Source organism: Bos javanicus, chromosome 9, assembly GCF_032452875.1.
Source record: "Bos javanicus breed banteng chromosome 9, ARS-OSU_banteng_1.0, whole genome shotgun sequence".
Lineage (NCBI taxonomy): Eukaryota > Metazoa > Chordata > Mammalia > Artiodactyla > Bovidae > Bos > Bos javanicus.
In genome coordinates this window covers 67,597,219-67,614,866 of record NC_083876.1, presented here as the reverse complement: position 1 = coordinate 67,614,866, position 17,648 = coordinate 67,597,219, and the positions used below count along the sequence as shown (strand labels likewise).

At 39.7% G+C, this 17,648-nt stretch overlaps 1 protein-coding gene across 1 annotated transcript in view; it reads right to left on the bottom strand.

Annotated features, from left to right (window-relative positions):
* The window catches only part of LAMA2 (laminin subunit alpha 2), a 706,382-nt gene that overhangs the window by 103,478 nt on the left and 585,256 nt on the right, over positions 1-17,648 (bottom strand). The window contains exon 41 of the mRNA XM_061427935.1: positions 1,581-1,683. Coding sequence (XP_061283919.1) covers positions 1,581-1,683 — 103 coding nt within the window. The remainder of the gene's footprint in view (positions 1-1,580; positions 1,684-17,648) is intronic.

Genomic DNA, 17,648 nt, shown 5'->3' with positions numbered 1-17,648 from the left:
TTGTGGGGAAACAGAGTCAAGGACAGGGCTGGGAGCAGGGTGAGGAGACTCAGGCATTCACCTCAGGTGTGAAATTCAAAGGGGCCCCCCAAAACTCAGTGTTCAAGATAAAACATTTTCATGCAGTATTTTTTTTAAATCACATTTAATTCAAAAAATATCAATATGAGCAAAATATTAAAAATTTTAAATAGGAACAGAATCTAACTCGGCACTTGTGTGGCTGAACCTCTCTCACTGCACCCTGATGTCAGCTCTGGGCAAGTGCATTGGAGAGAAAGGCGTGATGACCAAGTAATGAGATAACCCAACTTGCCAAATTAGGAAAACCAGATTGACTCTACAGCTATTTTTCAGGTTGTAACAAATACAGTTTCCTGCATAGGATTATACATATAAGGGGTCATATTTTACTTATGATACACAATCCCAAAGCATTTACTGTCAGAGTACTATCTATAATGGAGACAAAACATGTAATTCCATACCAGCCTCTATTGGAAATAAAAGACTATTCATTGAGAGCACTGGCAAATATAAATGATAAAAATCTCTTTTCTTTCTAAAGTTAGTAAAGACCAACATTATTCCTTTATTTTAAAAATAGGCTTATTTCCTGAATTGAAATAGTCACTGTGATACTATACACCAAAATACAAAGCTAAAAAGAAGATCCTGCTACTGTCCTCTAGAACATGGATGCTAAGTCCATGGCTCTGATGATTTGACAAGTCTATGAGAACGGGGTGCACAGAGAGGAGGCATGTAATTCAGATGGGGTGCCAGGCCTCCTGGAGATGACACATTTGGACTAAATCTTGAGGGTCTGGTAGAAGGTAGTTGGTTGGAAAAAAGGGATGATGAGGAGTTCCAAAGAGAAGAATGAACACTGCAGAATGTGGAGGTTTGAAATGGCAGCAAGTTTTCAGAGAACATGAATATCTCAGTAAGGGTGGGGAGCTGGATGCAAGCCAGCAAAGGGGAAGGAATGAGACCAAAGACAGAAATAGGAGGCAATTACATGAGAACAGGAGATATTTGAATGAAATAATAAATATAATAACTTATCTAGAATGTGGGCTGTATTGAATTTTTAATGCAAAACCCATACGATATCAAGACACATATTTTGTGCACTTTGATCTTTGAATTAGGAATAAAATACACAAAAATGTATTTAAGAGGCAAAAGCTTTTTGAGACATGTGGCCCACTAAATCGAAAGCTGCACAAAGACATTTATACTGTATCTGCCTTATTCATTCATTTGTGACCATAATTTCTAAAGTCAAAAAAGGTGGCATTTGATGCTCTTTAAAATTTACCATACTTTAAAAATTAAAAGTTCCTATACTTAAGATACAGATGAAACGATGTTACAGAAATTAGGTTTAAAAATTTTGAAGTAATGCTCAGTACAAAATGACATGTGAAGGCAAAATACAGTAAAACTGATTAGATAGTAAAAATAATCATAAACCATGGCACAACAATTACATTTTTCTAATAATCTGATAAAATGTCCTACTAATTACAGCTACAATTGCACTGAAAATAATAATAAAAAGAGATTGCACTAACCTTTTACATCATTTGCTAACTTCTTGGCTTCATTAAGAATCCCAAAGCTTTTCTGAAGAGAACCTTTGGCACCTTCCTTTAATGAACCCTGAGGACCTGCTGCCTGTGGGCAGAAAAAAAAGTGTCACATTTCTAAAGTCAAAGAACAAAGAAGTAGAGCTTTCTTGCAGGCAGTTGGTACACTGTTTACCTTTAGGAAAGCATTCTGAACTACGTATGCAGAATAATACATTATCAGCACATATTTGTGATTAAAGTGAGGAGATGAGAAGAAAGTCTAGAAGAGAACCCTTGGGAATCCCAACATTTATTTAAAGGCAGGTACAGAAAGAAAGGTGATTGAGATTCCAGAAAGGACAAAGAGAACCTAGGAGAGCACGATATCATGGAAATCAAGAGTTACAGAAGTGGCTCAGAGTATGATGACTGGCAGTGTTGCAACGTTGTAACTAGTCAGTATTATCAAGTGCTGTCAAATGGTCAAGCAAATTAAGAACTAAGCACATCCTTGACTTTATCCCTAGGCACATTTCATTCAAGCTGTGGGGTAAGTGGAGGAAGCATTTCCTGTCCCTTAGGTATTGAAATGAGGAAGAACAGTGATCCTTTTCTGAAGGCAGCTCCAAGTCTTAGGGCAAAATAAAACCTTCTAAATGACAGTCTCTGAGCCACAATCATCTCCTAGCAAAGATGGATTTGTTGAGGCTTGAACTAAGAGAGGTAACACAAAGACAATAGAGTGATATGGGAAAAGGATTGCTTAAAATAAATGTTTAGTTATCCATTTTAGTAATGTTCTCACTTCAAGAATCATTACATACCAAAAGATAAATCAAATAGGATCTTACAAATTTAGATCTTGTGAATTCTACATTGGAAGAGTATTTCAGAGTGTAAGAAAAGCTAGAGAATACTAAATACTTACTGTTGAAGTTATAAATCTGAACTCAGGTTAGCCTAGACATAATACTATTCAACTACATTTCCAGTGCTTTAACAGCATTTTTTATCATACTATTTGAACATTAAACTAGGAGAGATTACAGACTGCTACTGTTGTGGTAAAATTTACTTTAAGGTGTTATTCCAACAGCTTTCACTTAAATAATCTATTGATTATAAAACAGATTGATTAAATAATACTATGTTATCTACAAAAGGACATATTGGAAACATCTACATAAATAAAAAGAATCTGTGCATTTATATCTAGCCTTTGTAAAAAGAGCTGCCTGACAACTCTGACAAATTATGCTGTGGGAAATGGACACTTTCTTCAACTGAGAATACAGAAATGCTTGGTCCTATGGTGTCTGTGGGGAATTAGATACAGTAACGTCATTGAAGTGTTATTTATTTTGAAAAAAAGGTAAGAGTTTCAATATCAATGGCACAAATCCAATGTACCTTACTCAAAAAAATAAGGCTCTATTACCCACTCAGCTTCTATGCTTGTTCCAAATTTATATGCCATTCTTACTCCTGGTTACAGATTTCCTGAATCAAAACAGATTAGAGAAAGGAAATTACAAAGAAAGAAGAATGAGGATTCTCTAAATAAGCACATGAAAGCAGCCAAAGTGCCAACTGACAAACTGACAATGAGGAAAGAAAACCAACTTGGAGAATTTTTAAATCTCAGCAATCCAAATCTATTTGGATAAGGATGACACAGGTTTCCGTAGATGTCAATATTGACAATGATGATCCTGAGCCATCAGGATAACATGGCTGATTCATAATACGAGATCGAGCTAAACAAAGCAAGCAAGCAAGGGAGCAAGCTTTCCCCAGAGTCTTAAGGTATGAATTCCTTTCTACAGGAACATGGTCTGGTGAGAATCTAACAACCAACATTTTACAGCTGATCTTGGATATGGAAAGGAGGCAAGCGGGTAAAGGAAGGAGAGGGAGTTGACTTGCTGTGCATAAGAAAATTAATGAAATGAGGTGAGAGAAAAAAGAAGGGCCAGACAACATGGAAAAAAGCTTAAGTCCGAGCTGTGGAAATTCGGAGGGACTAGGAAGAGTGATGGGCAATGTTCATTTTTTTCTACTTTCTTACACTTTCCAACAGTTTTAGTGAGGTATAAATAAACTTACCATATTTAAATTTTACAATTTGATAAGCTTTGATATTTATACACCCATGAAACCGTCAAACAATTGAGGTAGAGAACATACCCATCATTTCTTTTCATACCCTCCCTTCCACTCCTTGTCCTTCTGTATCTCCACATAAGCACTACTCTGGTTTCCAACACTTTTAGTCTGTATTTTATGGACTTTTATATAATAGAATCATCCAGTATGTAGTACTCTTTTTTTCTTGTTTGGCTTCTTTCATTCAGTGTAATTATTTTGACATTTATCCATGTTGTGTGTGTATCAAAATGTGATCTCTTTTTTATTTACATAGATAAGTATGTGTGTTCAGTTGCTCAGTCATGTCCAACTCTTTGTAACCCCATGGCCTGTAGCCTGCCAGGCTCCTCTGTCCATGGAATTTTTTCCAGGCAAGAATACTGGAGTTGGTTGCCATCTCCCACTCTAGGGGTTCTTCCCGACCCAGGGTTCGAGCTGGCATATCTTGCATTTCCCACATTGGCAGGTAGATTCTTTACCACTGTGCCACCTGGGAAGTCCCACATGGACATGCCCCAATCTATTTATTCATTCACTTCTTGATGGACATTTGGATTATATCAGCTTTGGCTATTCTAAATAGAGTCGCTATTAACATTTGTATACAAATCTTTGTATGAACATATGATGATTCCTCTTGGAATGAAAGACCTCTAAGTGGTGTGGCTAGACTATCTGGTGGATATATGTTTACGCTTTTAAAAAACAATCAACATGTTTTCCAAATTACTTGTACTATTTTAAATTTACACTAGCAGTGGGTAAGACAAATGTAACTATATCCTTGTCACTACTTGATATAGTCGGTCTTTTAAGATTTTAGACATTCTAATGGTGTGTACAACATTTGGATTTTAATTTGCATTTTCCTTGCAACTAATTATGCTGAGTGTTTTTTCATGTGCTTTTCACCAGCTTCCTTGGCTGCGCCTGTTAAAACTTTTTGTACAAGTTTTTATTGGGTTATTTGTTCTTAGTGAGTTTTGAAAGATATTTACATATAATATGGATACAAATCCTTCATGAGACATGTAATTTGCAAATACATTCTTCTAATTTGTAGATAATCTTAATAAATGGTTGGATTCTATGTTTTAACATTGTAAGAATTTTTCCATCTAGGTTTATGAGGGATATTGGTCTGTAATTTTCTTTTTTTTTCATAATGTCTTTGGTTTGCATCATAGTAACACTGGCATCATGGAATGTCTGGGACAATTTCCTCCTCTTCAATTCTCTGAAGAATTTATTCAGTTCAGTTCAGTCACGCAGTTGTGTCCCACTCTTTGCGACCCCATGAATCACAGCACGCCAGGCCTCCCTGCCCATCACCATCTCCCAGAGTTCACTCAAACTCATGTCCATCGAGTCGGTGATGCCATCCAGCCATCTCATCCTCTGTTGTCCCCTACTCCTCCTGCCCCCAATCCCTCCCAGCATCAGAGTCTTTTCTAATGAGTCAACTCTTTGCATAAGGTGGCCAAAGTACTGGAGTTTCAGCTTTAGCATCATTCCTTCCAAAGAACACCCGGGACTGATCTCCTTTAGAATGGACTGGTTGGATCTCCTTGCAGTCCAAGGAACTCTCAAGAGTCTTCTCCAACACCACAGTTCTTTGGCACTCAGCCTTCTTCACAGTCCAACTCTCACATCCATACATGACCACTGGAAAAACCATATCCTTGACTAGATGGACCTTTGTTGGCAAGTAATGTCTCTGCTTTTCAATATAATATCTAGGTTGATCATAACTTTTCTTCCAAGGAGTAAGCACCTTTTAATTTCAGGCTGCAATCACTATCTGCCATGATTTTGGAGCCCCAAAAATAAAGTCTGACACTGTTTCCACTCTTTCCCCATCTATTTCCCATGAAGTGATGGGACCAGATGCCATGATCTTCGTTTTCTGAATGTTGAGCTTTAAGCCAACTTTTTCACTCTCCTCTTTTCACTTTCATCAAGAGGCTTTTTATTTCCTCTTCACTTTCTGCCATAAGGGTGGTTTCATCTGAATATCTGAGGTGATTGATATTTCTCCCGGCAATCTTGATTCCAGCTTGTGCTTCTTCCAGCCCAGCATTTCGCATATAAGTTAAATAAGCAGGGTGACAATATACAGCATTGATGTACCCCTTTTCCTGTTTGGAACCAGTCTGTTGTTCCATGTCCAGTTCTAACTGTTGCTTCCTGACCTGCATATAGGTTTCTCAAGAGGCAGGTCAGGTGGTCTGGTATTCCCATCTCTTTCAGAATTTTCCACAGTTCATTGTGATCCACATAGTCAAAGGCTTTGGCATAGTCAATAAAGCAGAAATAGATGTTTTTCTGGAACTCTCTTGCTTTTTCGATGATCCAGAGGATGTTGGCAATTTGATTTCTGGTTCCTCTGCCTTTTCTAAAACCAGCTTGAACATCAGGAAGTTCACGGTTCACGTATTGCTGAAGCCTGGCTTGGAGAATTTTGAGCATTACTTTTCTAGCGTGTGAGATGAGTGCAATTGTGTGGTAGTTTGAGCATTCTTTGGCATTGCCTTTCTTTGGGATTGGAATGAAAACTGGCCTGTATCAGTCCTGTGGCCACTGCTGAGTTTTCCAAATTTGCTGGCATATTGAGTGCAGCACTTTCACAGCATCATCTTTCAGGATTTGGAATAGCTCAACTGGAATTCCATCACCTCCACTAGCTTTGTTCGTAGTGATGCTTTCTTTTTTTTTTTTTTTTAGTAAAATTAGAAATATAGTTAATTGGTTATACTATCCACATTTCATTTGCTTAAAGTCATGAGTGACTTCATGTTAGACAATACGTGAGACATGCTAGACAACACGTCTTCATGTTAGACAACACATCTCTAGGGATTAGAATATGGGTGTCACTCTTTCTATACTATTTACAGGGTCATAAAAAGTATCTCAGTTCAGTTCAGTTCAGTCGCTCAGTCGTGTCTGACTCTTTGCGACCCCATGAATTGCAGCATGCCAGGCCTCCTTGTCCATCACCAACTCCTGGAGGTCACTCAAACTCATATCCATTGAGTCAGTGATGCCATCCAGCCATCTCATCCTCTGTTGTCCCCTTCTCCTCCTGCCTCCAATCCCTCCCAGCATCAGAGTCTTTTCCAATGAGTCAACTCTTCTCATGAGGTGGCCAAAGTACTGGAGTTTCAGCTTTAGCATCATTCCTTCCAAAGAAATCCCAGGGCTGATCTCCTTCAGAATGGACTGGTTGGATCTCCTTGCAGTCCAAGGGACTCTCAAGAGTCTTCTCCAGCACTACAGTTCAAAAGCATCAAGTCTTTGGCGCTCAGCCTTCTTCACAGTCCAACTCTCACATCCATACATGACCACTGGAAAAACCATAGCCTTGACTAGACAGACCTTTGTTGGCAAAGTAATATCTCTGCTTTTGAATATGCTATCTAGGTTGGTCATAACTTTCCTTCCAAGGAGTAAGCGTCTTTTAATTTCATGGTTGCAATCACCATCTGCAGTGATTTTGGAACCCCAAAAATAAAGTCAGCCACTGTTTCCACTGTTTCCCCATCTATTTCCCATGAAGTGATGGGACCAGATGCCATGATCTTCGTTTTCTGAATGTTGAGCTTTAAGCCAGCTTTTTTACTCTCCTCTTTCACTTTCATTAAGAGGCTTTTTAATTCCTCTTCACTTTCTGCCATCAGGGTGGTGTCACCTGCATATCTGAGGTTATTGATATTTCTCCTGGCAATCTTGATTCCAGCTTGTGTTTCTTCCAGTCCAGCGTTTCTCATGATGTACTCTGCATAGAAGTTAAATAAGCAGGGTGACAATATACAGCCTTGACGTACTCCTTTTCCTATTTGGAACCAGTCTGTTCTTCCATGTCTAGCTCTAACTGTTGCTTCCTGACCTGCATACAGATTTCTCAAGAGGCAGATCAGGTGGTCTGGTATTCCCATCTCTTTCAGAATTTTCCACAGTTTATTGTGATCCACACAGTCAAAGGCTTTGGCATAGTCAATAAAGCAGAAATAGATGTTTTTCTGGAACTCTCTTGCTTTTTCCATGATCCAGCGGATGTTGGCAATTTGATCTCTGGTTCCTCTGCCTTTTCTAAAACCAGCTTGAACATCTGGAAGTTCATGGTTCATGTATTGCTGAAGCCTGGCTTGGAGAATTTTGAGCATTACTTTACTAGGGTGTGAGATGAGTGCAATTGTGCAGTAGTTTGAGCATTCTTTGGCATTGCCTTTCTTTGGGATTGGAATGAAAACTGTCCTTTTCCAGTCCTGTGGCTACTGCTGAGTTTTCCAAATTTGCTGGCATATTGAGTGCAGCACTTTCACAGCATCATCTTTCAGGATTTGGAATAGCTCAACTGGAATTCCATCACCTCCACTAGCTTTGTTCGTAGTGATGCTTTCTAAGGCCCACTTGGCTTGGTATGCTTACTCCGAAGAAGAGGTTAAGCAGTGGTGACAGGATTTACAGACAGAAAGTAATACCTGCATCTACCAGGAATTAATGAGGCTGACCAATTAGATTTATAATCCACTTTGTGTGTTTAAAAGTAGGGCAGAATATTGGATGCATTTTTCTTCCTCAGAGAACACTGACTGATCTGGAATTGAAAGCTTTTTTTTGTTTGTTTCTGTTTCTGTTTCTGTTATGTAACATGGAACATTTTTTTCTAAAGTCCCTTCTTTTTTTTTTTTTTAATTTTTCAGCACTTTATTTTTTTGTTTTATTTGATAAATTTAACGCCTTTTATTGCCATACCTCATTTTACTGTGCTTTGCTTTAGTGAACTTTATAGATACATACATGTTTTTTTTTTTTTTTCTTGTTAATTTTCTGTTTAGTTGATCTATCCATAAGTGTGAGTGGGGTATTAAAGTCTCCCACTATTATTGTGTTATTGTTAATTTCTCCTTTCATACTTGTTAGGATTTGTCTTACATACTGCGGTGCTCCCATGTTGGGTGGATATATATTTATAATTGTTATATCTTCTTCTTGGATTGATCCTTTGATCATTATGTAGTGACCTTCTTTGTCTCTTTTCACAGCCTTTGTTTTAAAGTCTAATTTATCTGATACGAGTATTGTGACTCCTGCTTTCTTTTGGTCCCAATTTGCATGGAAAATCTTTTTCCAGCCCTTCACTTTCAGTCTGTATGTGTCCCCTGTTTTGAGGTGGGTCTCTTGTAGACAACATATGTAGGGGTCTTGTTTTTGTATCCATTCAGCCAGTCTTTGTCTTTTGGTTGGGGCATTCAACCCATTTACGTTTAAGGTAATTACTAATAAGTATGATCCCGTTGCCATTTACTTTATTGTTTTGGGTTCGAGTTTATACACCATTTTTGTGTTTCCTGTCTAGAGAATATCCTTTAGTATTTGTTGGAGAGCTGGTTTGGTGGTGCAGAATCCTCTCAGCTTTTGCTTGTCTGAAAAGCTTTTGATTTCTCCTTCATACTTGAATGAGATCCTTGCTGGATACAATAATCTGGGCTGTAGGTTATTTTCTTTCATCATTTTAAGTATGTCTTGCCATTCCCTCCTGGCTTGAAGAGTCTCTATTGAAAGATCAGCTGTTATCCTTATGGGAATTCCCTTGTGTGTTATTTGTTGTTTTTCCCTTGCTGCTTTTAATATTTGTTCTTTGTGTTTGATCTTTGTTAATTTGATTAATATGTGTCTTGGGGTGTTTCTCCTTGGGTTTATCCTGTTTGGGACTCTCTGGGTTTCTTGGACTTGGGTGATTATTTCCTTCCCCATTTTAGGGAAGTTTTCCACTATTATCTCCTCAAGTATTTTCTCATGGTCTTTCTTTTTGTCTTCTTCTTCTGGAACCCCTATGATTCGAATGTTGTAGCGTTTAATATTGTCCTGGAGGTCTCTGAGATTGTCCTCATTTCTTTTAATTCATTTTTCTTTTATCCTCTCTGATTCATTTATTTCTACCATTCTATCTTCTAATTCACTAATCCTATCTTCTGCCTCTGTTATTCTACTATTTGTTGCCTCCAGAGTGTTTTTAATTTCATTTATTGCATTATTCATTATATATTGACTCTTTTTTATTTCTTCTAGGTCCTTGTTAAACCTTTCTTGCATCTTCTCAATCCTTGTCTCCAGGCTATTTATCTGTGATTCCATTTTAATTTCAAGATTTTGGATCAATTTCACTATCATTATTTGGAATTCTTTATCAGGTAGATTCCCTATCTCTTCCTCTTTTGTTTGGTTTGGTGGGCATTTATCCTGTTCCTTTATCTGCTGGGTATTCCTCTGTCTCTTCATCTTGTTTAAATTGCTGAGTTTGGGAGTCCTTTCTGTATTCTGGCAGTTAGTGGAGTTCTCTTTATTGTGGCGTTTCCTCGCTGCGTGTGGGTATGTAGAGGTGGCTTGTCAAGGTTTCCTGGTTAGGGAAGCTTGTGTCGGTGTTCTGGTGGGTGGAGCTGTATTTCTTCTCTTTGTTCAGTCGCGCTATGGGGACGGAGGGAGGGATGCTGCAAACAAATGACACTGGCGTGCGCTCGCAGTGCCTCAGCCACACTGGGTCTGCCCCCGCTCACGGCGCGTGTAGCCTCCCTGCCCACACTGCTCAGGCTCTAGGTTGTTCCGCCGGGAACAATCCAAGGCTGGCCCTGGGTTGCATGCACCTCCCAGGTCCAAGCCGCTCAGGTTCAGGCACTCAGGTAGTCCTCAGAGGCGCAGACTCAGTTGGGGCTGCGTTTTGTGCTCTTCCCAGGTCCGAGCAGCTCAGGTGATGAGGTGTTTGGCAAGCGCCAATGCTGCGACTTATCGCCTCCCCGCCACTTGGTTATCTGGGTGTAAAACCGGCGCACCTTCTCAGACAGATGTTGACCGTCCAGACCCCCAATAAGTTTTAGTTAGCAAAGAAGCCAGTTTTATAGATAATGTCTCTCTGGGGCTGCGATTGCCCCCTTCCGGCTCTGGCTGTCTGTCACCGGAGGGGGAAGGTTTGCAGCCGGCTACCTCTGTTTAGTCCTTTGTTCCGTGCGCGGGCTGGCGGTGTCTTAAGTTAGGGCTGGCTTTTTGCATGGTAGATATCCCACAGTCTGGTTTGCTAGCCCAAATTATTTCGCTCAGATAGTGCTCAGGGTATTCAGGCCAGATTCTTACTCTCAGCGATGCAGCCCGCGCCGCGCCTCCCTGCCCAGCCCCCGCTTGCTAATGGCGGATGCAGGCGTCTGCGCTGCTTCTCCACTGGAGGAGTTACCGTAGGGCTCGCAATCTGCGAGTTTTAATTGTTTATTTATTTTTTCTCCCTGTTATGTTGTCCTCTGTGCTTCCAAAGCTCGGCACGGATTCGGCAGTGAGAAGGTTTCCTGGTGTTTGGAAACTTCTCTCTTTTTAAGACTCCCTTCCCGGGACGGAACTCCGTCCCTCCCTCTTTTGTCTCTTTTATTGTCTTTAATATTTTTTCCTATCTCCTTTCGAGGAGTTGGGTTGCTTTTCTGGGTGCCTGATGTCCTCTGCCGGCATTCAGAAGTTGTTTTGTGGAATTTACTCGACGTTTAAATGCTCTTTTGATGAAGTTGTGGGGGAGAAAGTGTTTTCCCCGTCCTACTCCTCCGCCATCTTGATGCCTTCCTCCGTAGTGATGCTTTCTAAGGCCCACTTGACTTCACATTCCAGGATGTCTGCTCTAGGTGAGTGATCACACCATCATGATTATCTTGGTCATGAAGATCTTTTTTGTACAGTTCTTCTGTGTATTCTTGCCATCTGTTCTTAATATCTTCTGCTTCTGTTAGGTCCATACCATTTCTGTCCTTTATCGAGCCCATCTTTGCATGAAATGTTCCCTTGGTATATCTAATTTTCTTGAAGAGATCTCTAGTCTTTCCCACTCTGTTGTTTTTCTCTATCTTTGCATTGATCACTGAGGAAGGCTTTCTTATCTCTTCTTGCTATTCTTTGGAACTCTGCATTCAGATGCTTATATCTTTCCTTTTCTCCTCTGCTTTTCACTTCTCTTCTTTTCACAGCTATTTGTAAGGCCTCTCCAGACAGCCATTTTGCTTTTTTGCATTTCTTTTCCATGGGGATAGTCTTGATCCCTGTCTCCTGGACAATGTCATGAACCTCAGTCCATAGTTCATCAGGCACTCTAGGTATCAGATCTAGTCCCTTAAATCTATTTCTAACTTCTACTGTATAATCATAAGGGATTTGATTTAGGTCATACCTGAATGGTCTAGTGGTTTTCCCTACTTTCTTCAATTTAAGTCGGAATTTGGCAATAAGGAGCTCATGGTCTGAGCCATAGTCAGCTCCCGGTCTTGTTTTTGCCGACTGTATAGAGCTTCTCCATCTTTGGCTGCAAAGAATATAATCAATCTGATTTCGGTGTTGACCATCTGGTGATTTCCATGTGTAGAGTCTTCTCTTGTGTTGTTGGAAGAGGGTGCTTGCTATGACCAGTGCATTCTCTTGGCAAAACTCTATTGTGTTTGTCCTGCTTCATTCTGTATTCCAAGGCCAAATTTGCCTGTTATCCCAGGTGTTTCTTGACTTCCTACTTCTGCATTCCAGTCCCCTATAATGAAAATGACATCTTTTTTGGGTGTTAGTTCTAAAAGGTCTTGTAGGTCTTCATAGAACCATTCAACTTCAGCTTCTTCAGCGTTACTGGTTGGGGCATAGACTTGGATTACTGTGATATTGAATGGTTTGCCTTGCAAACGAACAGAGATCATTTTGTTGTTTTTGAGATTGCATCCAAGTACTCCATTTTGGACTCTTATTGACCATGATGGCTACTCCATTTCTTCTAAGGGCTTCCTGCCTACAGTACTAGATATAATGGTCATCTGAGTTAAATTCACCCATTCCAGTCCATTTTAGTTCGCTGATTCCTAGAATGTCGACGTTCACTCTTGCCATCTCTTGTTTGACCACTTCCAATTTGCCTTGATTCATGGACCTGATTCCAAGTTCCTATGCAATATTGCTCTTTACAGCATTGAACCTTGCTTCTATCACCAATCACATCCACAACTGGGTATTGTTTTTGCTTTGGCTCCATCCCTTCATTCTTCTTGGAGTTATTTCTCCAGTGATCTCCAGTAGCATATTGGGCACCTACTGACCTGGGGAGTTTCTTTTTCAGTATCCTATCATTTTGCCTTTTCATACTGTTCCTGATAAGCGCAGGGGGCTGCGATGAAGCACAAGTGTGGTGAGAGAAGCTACCACATGTCCGAGGTCAGGGGCAGTGGCCGAGAGTGCCAGGTTGCGACAGCGCACAAGCGTGGCCGAGAGGACCTACCCCATGTCTGAGGTCAGGGGTGGCAGCTGAGAGGAGTTACCCCACGTCCAAGGAGCAGTGCCTGCGCAGGCACAGGAGGGCTGAGAGGAGCTACTCCATGTCCAAGGTCAGGAGGGGCGGCGGTGAGGAGATACCCCTCTTCCAAAGTAAGGAGTAGCGGCTGCGCTTTGCTGGAGCAGCCGTGAAGAGATACCGCACGTCAAAGGTAAGAGAAACCCAAGTAAGATGGTAGGTGTTGTGAGAGGGCATCAGAGGGCAGACACACTGAAAGCACAATCACAGAAAACTAGTCAATCTAATCACACTAGGACCACAGCCTTGTCTAACTCACTGAAACTAAGCCATGCCCTGTGGGGCCACCCAAGACGGGCAGGTCATGGTGGAGAGGTCTGACAGAATATGGTCCACTGGAGAAGGGAATGGCAAACCACTTCATTATTCTTGCCTTGAGAACCCCATGCACAGTACGAAGAATTTATTACTTCTTTCTTAAATGTTTGGTAGATTCACCAGTGAAATCATTTGCAACTGAATTGTGTGTGGTGTTTGTGTGTGTGTGCACGTGCACGTGCATCTGCACATGTATGTAAGTGTTTTAAAACACAAATTTAATTGTTTAATAAGAATAGGGCAAAGAATCACTCCAAAACAGTAAAGAGCTGATGGCATACAGCAACATACCAACAGTCCAGGTTTAAAAGACAAGTCTGCCATAGGATGACAGAATGGAAGACACTAACATGGGATGCAAGAAGAGAACAGTTTCAATTTGTTGGAATCTGGAGAGTTCCTTTTCCAACACTGCTTAGTAAGTCACTGAAGCACATCAACAATATCAGGGCTGTTGATGAAGCAGCATTTTCCAAGCTAATTATACTTCATACATATTTATAAGCACCACATCTGAGTTTCTGAGCCGTTGTCTACAGCATGTGAAATATAAATGAGGTTCTTAGAGTTGCAAGATATTTTGTTTCCTGCTTTTTAGAGATTGTATTTTTATAAATAAGTTCTTCTCTGTCTGTGTATATATACATATATGTATATATAAATTATCTAAAATCTTTTATTGTGTCACACAAAATAGGATCTAATAGTATATGTAGGTTGCTACATGTTTTGTTAGCTAATAAATCATTTATGGAAAATGTGAGATAATCTAAATCATTAGAGAAGGAAAAATACAAGAAAAAATAAAATGATAAAGTCTAGAAAGATTTAACAGAGGCTTGGTATTTAATTGGCTTTTAATACATGTTAGTTTTCTTCTTTCTGCTATTTGTTAAATATTCATAGTGACTTGTTAAGGCATCATGTCATTGATTAATAGACGAATGAATCGACTGATTTACCCAATAAAAGTTTATAGCTCATCCAAGGAGAAGGAAATAACAACCCACTCCAGTACTCTTGCCTGGAAAATCTCATGGATGGAGGAGCCTGGTAGGCTGCAGTCCATGGGGTCGCGAAGAGTCGGACAACTGAACGACTTCACTTTCACTTTTCACTTTCATGCATTGGAGAAGGAAATGGTAACTCACTCCAGTATTCTTGCCTGGAGAATCCCAGGGACAGAGGAGCCTGGTGGGCTGCCGTCTCTGGGGTCACACAGAGTCAGATACGACTGAAGCGACTTAGCAGCAGCAGCAGCAGCTCCTTCAAGCACTGGAGTAATCTCTGATATTCAAAGACGGAATGACTCTGTCTTCTCTAACAGAAGTGCAGTGAAGTGGTGCAGTGCAGTGGAAAAATTCCTTACACAGAAAATGATTACTGCCACAATGGAGCATGGAAATATCTAGGTGTTTGTTGTCAGAGGAGGCTCACTTAGGGGAAGAAGATGTGAAGGTGAGACCTGCAGTTAAGTTGATCGGGATGGTAAACCAACACGTGACTGATTTATTATTTAAATCAGCAAATTTTAAAGTTATTGTTTATATTTCTTTTAATTCTTATTATTCTTCTAAGCGGCCTTCAAATAACTTCATTAGAGAGAAATTTTCTGAATTCATTAAAAAAGTTGGCACTAAGGAGAGATGTATAATCGTTGTTTGTCTTTGTTTTCTAAAGAAAGCACTAGCTGAAAATTCATCAGCATGGTTTATAACTTATTTTGTTATGAAATAATTTATTTTAGAAGACAAGTCTTGCACATTTCCAAAGGGGATAATTTGTCAAGATACTATGTGACTTAGATGATTATAAACTTAAAATCTTTTTAATAAAGAAAGCTGTCCCAAATGTGCAGAGGTGTATGTAAGGACCGGTAAACTTAAAATCTCTTTAATAAAGAAAGCTGTCCAAAATGCGCAGAGGTGTATGTAAGGACCGGTAACTAGCCACAACGTGTTTATGTAAAACGCATGTCGAGAAATTTATATTTGGGCATGTTAGACTGTTGCTAAAAATTGGGGAGAAATTTCTTACTACAATAAAATAAGTTCTTAGAAAAAATGGTGGTCTAGTCCTGTATACATTTTAAAAGGTATAACTTTTGAGAATATTGAAAACAATGTATGTGATGTTAATTAGATATATTAAGCTATAAAAACAGTTATGCAAAACCATTTGTACAAAAACCATTTGTACAGGAAACAATATGGACAGATAAACAACATTATAAAAGTGATTATTTGTGGTTAGTGAGATTATACGCATTTTAGATTTTCTTTCTTTTGCTTGTCTGTATTTCCTATTTTTGTATAATGGATATGAACTGCTTTTGTCATAAAAGATCACTTTCAATTTTAAAATAAGAAAATCACTGTGTATTGATTTTAAATGTGTTTCAAAATAACCTATATTTCAAAAATCTCTAGGATACTAAAATGAAACACTAAATCAAAAATGAGTTTGGAAACAACCCAAAGGAATGACTCTGGTCAGAAATCTGGTGAAAGGCTGTAGATCCTGGCATCGCATAACATCCTAAGATGGGACAGGGGTTAGATGAGCCGAAAATCTCCAAAACTTACTCATAAGAATTTAGAATTCATGACTGCGAATTTGCAGCTCGATAACACTGAGAAACACAATCAAGAGAGGATTTAAAAGTATATTCAGGCTTCTCTGGTCATCTAGTGGTTAAGAATCCACCTGCCAATGCCGGGGACATGAGTTAGATCCCTTGTCTGGGAAGATCCCACATGCAGGGGGGCAATTAAGCCTGTGGGCCACAACTACTGAAGCCTTATATGCCTAGAGCATGCCCGGAGCCCTTGCTCTGCAACAGTGAAGAGTATCCCCCTGTTCTCAGCAACTAGAGAAAGGCTGCAGCAATGAAGACCCAGCACAGTCAAAACCAACTATATAAATCTTAAAAAAAAAAAAAAAAAGTATATAGAGTAAACCTGGCTTAAAACTCAACATTCAAAAAACTAAGATCATGGCATCCAGTCCCATCACTTCACGGTAAAGAAATGGGGAAAAAAGTGGAAACAGTGACAGATTTTATTTTCCTGGGCTCCAAAAATCACTGCAGACAGTGAGTGACTGCAGCAATGAAATCAAAAGACGCTTACTCCTTCGAAAAAAGCTATGACCAACCTAGACAGAGCATGAAAAGGCAGACACATGACTTTGCCTACAAAGATCCATATAGTCAAAGGTATGGTTTTTCCAGTAGTCATGTGTGGATGTGAGAGTTACCATAAAGAAGGCTGAGCACTGAAGAATTGATGCTTTTGAACGATGGTGTTGGAGAAGACTCTTGAGAGTCCCTTGGACTGCAAGGAGTTCAAACCAGTCAATCCTAAAGGAATTCAACCTTGAATATTCACTGCAAGGACTACTGCTGAATCTGAAGCTCCAATACTTTTGCCAGCTGATGCAAAGAGCCAACTCAATGGATAAGACCCTGATGCTGGGGAAGATTGAGGGCAGGAGGAGAAGGGGGTGACAGAGGATGAGATGGCTGGATGGCATCACCAATTCAATGGACATGAGTTTGAGCAAATTCCGGGGAATAGTGAAGAACAGGGAAGCCTGGCATACTGCAGTTCGTGGGGTTGCCAAGAGTCAGACATGACTGAGAGACTAAAAATCAACATGTATAGTAACCAAGTGAAAACAGGTTTTCACCAATCGCAGCATGAGAACTATTGCTCCAGCACCTCTGGGCGCCACTGACTTGTTGCCATGAGGTAGGGACCAGACAAACTATTGAGGGTAGCACTGGTAGGCACCACGAGGAGTCTTGATTCTGAGTAAAGACAATGGAGAAGTGTCTATTGATTTAGAGAACATCCTTAGAGGGGTTATGCCTTTCTTTCCATTTAATGTCCAGAATCAAACTCAACATGGCAATTTCACTTCTTGATTAGTCCTATATTTATTCTTGTATTTATTCCTGTTGGTGGAACTCTCAAGTAGCAGGTCTGAGCGCACTGTTGTCTTGAATAAAATTAGTTTAAATTTACATTGCATTATAGCATCACCCCAAAGAATTTCTGTGTTGCTGACTAATCAAACTCTTTGATTTCATTTCTAACAATTTATGCCCTAAATTTTCAAATATGTCAAATTCTGGGTAATAAAACAGAAGCTTGTTTCTCTGCTTCCAATAGATTTTTTAAAGTTATTTACTCAAATGAGTATATCATGTTAGCTGGCTTAAGGAATACCATTTTCACACACAGATT